This window comes from Elephantulus edwardii, unplaced genomic scaffold (assembly GCF_000299155.1).
Source record: "Elephantulus edwardii isolate Elephantulus edwardi_28Jun2011 unplaced genomic scaffold, EleEdw1.0 scaffold00064, whole genome shotgun sequence".
Classification (NCBI taxonomy): Eukaryota; Metazoa; Chordata; class Mammalia; order Macroscelidea; family Macroscelididae; genus Elephantulus; species Elephantulus edwardii.
In genome coordinates this window covers 598,069-603,737 of record NW_006399814.1, presented here as the reverse complement: position 1 = coordinate 603,737, position 5,669 = coordinate 598,069, and the positions used below count along the sequence as shown (strand labels likewise).

Here is a 5,669-nt window from a genome sequence, read left to right as displayed (position 1 = left end):
GACCGAGCGCGGGGCGCTCCCAAGTGGTCCTGCCGGGGCGGAGGCGGGCCGTGGGGCGAGGCCCCGCCCCGGAGCGGGTGACGCGGACGGCGGCCCGGGTGGGTCAGCTGCGGGGCGGGTGGGTCGTGTCGGTCCGGCTTCCTCTGCCGGGGTTCTCTCGCCGGGTCCGCCCCAGCCGCTCGTGGCTGGAGACGGGCGGCCATGCAGGCAGGGCGGCTCTGAGGAGGCCGAGGTCCACGTGGCACACTGGTTCCCAGGCCGAGGGGCTGGGGGCATCGCTTCCAGCCTGGGAACCAGGGGCCCGGAAGCACCCTGGCTCTGCCCTCAGGGCTTCCTAAGGGGCGGGGGACGGGAGGGCCTGTCCCACCCGAGCCCCGCTGTACATGAGGACTGTCCTTTTAAAAAGCTTGTGATGTGCTGACAAGTCGATTGGAACTCACAGCGGCCTTGCCCTGCGCCAGCCCCGCGCCCTCCGACGTCCTTACAGGCACTGATCCTTCTCACTGAGGGTCTTTCTCCGCCCCTCACCTTTCCTGGGGGAAGGGCTTTTTCCCAGGACTGGCCCCTCCTGACCGAGTTTGACCCACCTCGGCTGTAAGGAGCGCCGTGGCTGCTCTTCCTCTAACCCAACATAAATTTCTTCCTTTGGATGTTCAGTACTCCTCGCCAACACCATTGATTCTTCCTATCATCCTTATTCATCGTCGAACTCTGAGATGTACATTGTTGGAACCAAACATTAGCTGGCCTTCCGGCGGATTTCCAGAGACAGTTCATCCCATTGCAGCAGCTGGCGTATTCCAACAGCGTCCTCAGAAATAGAGCGGAGCTTCTTATCGCTAGGCCACCAGAGCTCGTTCTAAGATGCAGTGTAGTGTGTACCGTCAAGTAGGAACCGACCCACAGCTGACTTTCCCTCCAGAGGGTTTTCTGAGGCTGTTAATTGCAGGAGAGGAGACTGTGCATCCTTCCATGGAACATATGGTGGATTTAAACCATGTGCCTTCGGGATTGCAGCACAGCTTGCCACGAGGAAGCAATTTTAAATGTCATGCTTGGTAGGGGAAGGTTGGCCAGGAAGAAAAGTGCAACAATGAATGGAAATCCAAAGTCTCTGTAAACTTTCATTAAAATTAATTAAAAAGAAATATGCCATTTTAAAAACAACTATATCATCGCACTCTAGCAGTGGAGTGCAACAAAGCAGCAAACAGCAAATGCTGGCGGGGTGTGGAGAGATTGAACTCTTACTCATTGCTGGTGGGAGTGTAGAATGGCTGTACACCACTATGGAGCGTGGTCTAGCGCTTTCTCAAAAAGTTGGAACTAGAAATACCATTTGACCCAGCAATTCTACTATTGGGAACATACCCTAAAGAAATCAGAATACAGGGGTCTCTGGTGGCCTAGTGGCAAGAAGCTGCACTGCAATCCCAGAGGTGCGCTGTTTGAATCCACCAGATGCTCTGCTGGAGAAGGAGGGGCAATCTCCTCCTGTACCAGTCAGATCTGATTTGACGGTATACACACACACACACACACACACACACACACACACACACAATAATTAAATAAAAATTTATTTTTAAAAAAATCAGAACTGCCACCCAAACAGATGTATGCAAACCCATGTTCATTGCTGTTATTCATAATACCAAAGAGATGGAAGCAACCCAACTGTCTATCAACAAATGAATGGGTAGAAAAACTATAGTGCGTTCACACAATGGAATATTATGCAGCATTGAAAAACAATGAACTCGTAAAACACACAACATGGGGGGGGAGCCTGGAAGACACTGCTAAATGAAATATCTAAGTCACAAAAGGACAAATACTGCATACTATCACTGTTATAGCAGGGCTGTCATGGGAGTGGGTTGGGGAGAGAATAGAAAAAGAGTGGATAGATAATGAACACTGCATTGAAACAGATGAAGGAAGAACTGCTTAAAAAGAATATATGAGCGACAAAGAAGGAAATAAAAGTCATCCGGATCAGCAAAGAGCTGGTTAAACTGTCTCTATATGCCAATGATATGATGGTGTGCACAGAAAACCCTAAGGACTCAACAAAAAAAAAAACAAACCAAAAAAACCTGTTAGAGCTAATAGACCAATTTAATAGAATGGCAGGATATAAGATCAATATCCAAAAATCAGTAACAAATTTCTCTACAGTAACAAAGAGAACTCATAGAAGGAAATCAAGAAAGCAATGCCATTTACAACTGTTGTTTTTGTTATGTGTCGTCAAGTCACCTGCAACTCATAGCCACCCTATGTACAGCAGCCCTAAACCCTGCTCTATCCTGTGCCAGTATTACTGTCTGACACACCTACCCCCATTACAATAGCCAACCACAAATTGAGATACTTGGGAATGATTTTAACTAGAGACAAAAAAGACATATACAAAGAAAACCACAGAATATTTCTGCAAGAAATAATAAAAGACCTAAAGAAATGGAAAATTGTGCCCTGTTCATAGATATTGTTGTTGATTGCCTTCGAGTCGAACACAACTCATAGTGACCCTATGAACAAAAGGCCTGAAGCCCCTCTACAAATATTGACATTTATCAAAGTTCATAGGGTGTTTGGAGGCATGTTGTTTAGGAAGAGGATGCCACTCCTGATTCTAAACCTGTAATAGTATGTTCTTGTTGTCATGTGCCATTGTATCACTTTTGATGTACAGCCCCTCTGAACCATTCCCTGTTCTGAGCCAGCCTCACTAACTCCGACTCAATATTGTGAAAATTACAATCCTACAAAAAGCAATCTACATGTTCAACACAATCTCAATACAGATGCCAAAGTCTTTTTTCAAGGAGCTCAAAAGGGAAATTGTTGAGTTTATTTGAGGAGGAAAGAAGCCCCAAATAAGCAAAGCACTTCTGAAAAACAAAAATGAAGTGTGAGGCATAGCACTCCCTGACCCCAAAACCTCCTACACAGTGGTAGTAACCAAAATACCATTGTACTGGTACAATAACAGACATATAGACCAATGGAACAGAATTGAAAACCCAGAAATAGATCCCTCTTCTATGGTCAACTGATACTTGACAAGGAAAGAAAACCAATCAAATGGAGAAACGACAACTTCTTCAACAAATGGTGCTGGGAAAATTGGACTGCTACCAGCAGAAAGCTGAAACAGGATCTCTATCTCACACCTTACACAAAAATCAACTCAGGGTAGATCAGAGATTTTGGATTAAAGCCCAAAACCACAAAGTTCATGACAGACAAACTGGGATCAAACTTAGATGACCTAATCTAAGGTATAAAGAGACTGCCAAATACAGCCAGAAATGTACAATCTGAAGAGAATAAAACTGATGAATGGGACCTTCTAAAGATTAAATAAATCCCTGTATGCATCATAAACATTTTCCAACAGAGTGAAAAGAAAACCTACTGACTGGGAAAAAACATTTGGCAGTACCATTTTAGACAAGGGTCTCATATCAAAAGTTACAGAAACCTACAGAGCCTCCACATGAAAAAAGACTGATAGCACAATTACAAAATGGGCAAAAGACAGAGGAAGACATTCAGATGACCAATAAACACATGAAGAAATGCTCAAAATCACTGGCAATGAGATGCAAATCAAAACCACGATGAGATACCATCTCATACCAGTAGCAGTGACAAGGTTTAACAAGACAGCACGTAATAAATGTTGGAGAAGATGTAGTAAGATAGGAACTCTCACACACTATTGGTAGGATTATAAAATGGTACAACCATTCTGTAAGGCAGTTTGACATTAGCCCAAAAAGCTGAACCTAGAAATTCCATATGACCCAGTTATTCCACTGCTTGGCATATATGCTGAGAAAATTAGAACTGATGCACAAAAGGAGATTTGTATACCAATATTTACAGCAGTGCTATTCACCATCACAAGGACATCGAAACAGCCCAAATGTCCAAGCACAATTGAATGTTGTTTTTGTTGATCATAGTTGAGTTGAGCATGACTCATAGTGACCTCATGAACGAAAGGCCTGAAGCATTTCTATAGCTATCATCATTTATCAAAGTTCATATAGTTTCCAGATGCATGTTGTTTGGGAAGAGGATGACACTCCTAAAATTGCATAGACTGAGAAATTCTAGTACATTCACATGATGTAATACTACACAGAATGCAGGAGCAATAATTTTTAAAATCACTCCCTAACTTGGTATGCCATCAATTCCCGGAGCCTTATTTTTTGCCAATTCTTTCAGAGCACCTTGAACTTCTTCCTTCATCACCACAGGCTCTTGTTCATACGTTGTTTCATTAAATTCTTCTGTGTCAGCCAATTCTTTTTGGTCCAATGACTCTGTATATTCTTTCCATCTTCTTTTAATGCTTCCTGGATCATTACATATTCTGCCCAAAGCATCCTTAAGTATTGCAATTTGAGGCTTGAATTTCTTCTTCAGTTCCTTGAGCTTAAGAAATGCTGAGCAAGTTTGGTCCCTTGATTTTCTGACTCCAGCTCTTTGTACATTTCTTGTAATACTTTGTCTTCCCTCATGGCCCTTTGGAATCTTCTGTTTAACTCTTTAATACCTTGATTTCTTCCCTTTGGTTTGGCCAGCTGACTGGAAGAGATCTATATTTGTTCCCATTCCAAAGAAAGGTGACCCAACAGAGTGCAGAAGTTATCAAACAGTATCATTGATTTCACATGCAATCAAGATTCTACTGAAGATTATTCAAGAACAACTGGAATAGCACACCAGCAAAGAACTGCCTGAAGTGCAGGCTGGGTTTACAAGAGGCCATGGTACTAGGGATATTGTAGCTAATGTTAGGTGGATCTTGGCTGAAAGTAGAGAATACCAGAGGAATGTCTATCTGTGTTTCATTGACTATGCAAAGGCATTTGACTTTGTGGATCACAACAAACTGTGGCTGACTCTGAGAAAAATGGGGATCCCAGAACACTTGATTGTGCTTATGCAAAGCCTATACTTGGGCCAGGAGGCAGTTGTCAGAACAGAGCAAGAAAACACTGCATGGTTCAAAATTGGGAAAAGTGTACACCAGGGATACGCCTTATCTCCATATCTTTTCAATCTATATGAAGAACAGATCATCTGAGAGGCTGGGCTCTATGAGAAGGAATGTGGCATCAGGATTGGAGGAAGACTGATCAACAACCTACGTTATGCAGATGATATAACCCTATTTGCTAAAACTGAGGAGGACCTGAAATGCTTGCTGCAGAAGTCAAGGACTTCAGGTCCTCCTGGCTTTCAGCAAGCAAAGTTATGTCATCTGCATAGTACAGGTTATTGATGAGTCTTCCACTAAGCCCAATACCACATGAATCTTCAGAGTCCAGCTTCTTGAATTATTTGCTCAGCATATAGACTGGATGGATGGTTAAGGAAAAAAGATACAGCTCAGATGCACACCTTTCCTGATTTTATTTTTTTATTATTATTAATAAATTTTATTAATTTTAATGAACATTTACAGGGATTTTGGGTCTTCACTCCTTCACTGCTGCACCATTTTCTCTACCCTCCTCCCCAGTTTGTTCTTCTTCCCCTGCCATCCGAAAGTCTGTTTTAATTGTCCAATTGCCACAGTGCTTGTCAAAGTCAGTTCTGATTAATCTCCTTTGTCAGTGTGTCCTTTGCCATTCCCTATC

General features: G+C 43.2%; 1 protein-coding gene across 1 annotated transcript in view; it reads right to left on the bottom strand.

Moving 5' to 3' along the window:
* Positions 1 to 276, bottom strand: part of SBF1 (SET binding factor 1) — a 28,052-nt gene extending 27,776 nt beyond the window's left edge. The window contains exon 1 of the mRNA XM_006888107.1: positions 4 to 276. Coding sequence (XP_006888169.1) covers positions 4 to 276 — 273 coding nt within the window. The remainder of the gene's footprint in view (positions 1 to 3) is intronic.
* Positions 277 to 5,669: the final 5,393 nt, after the last annotated feature.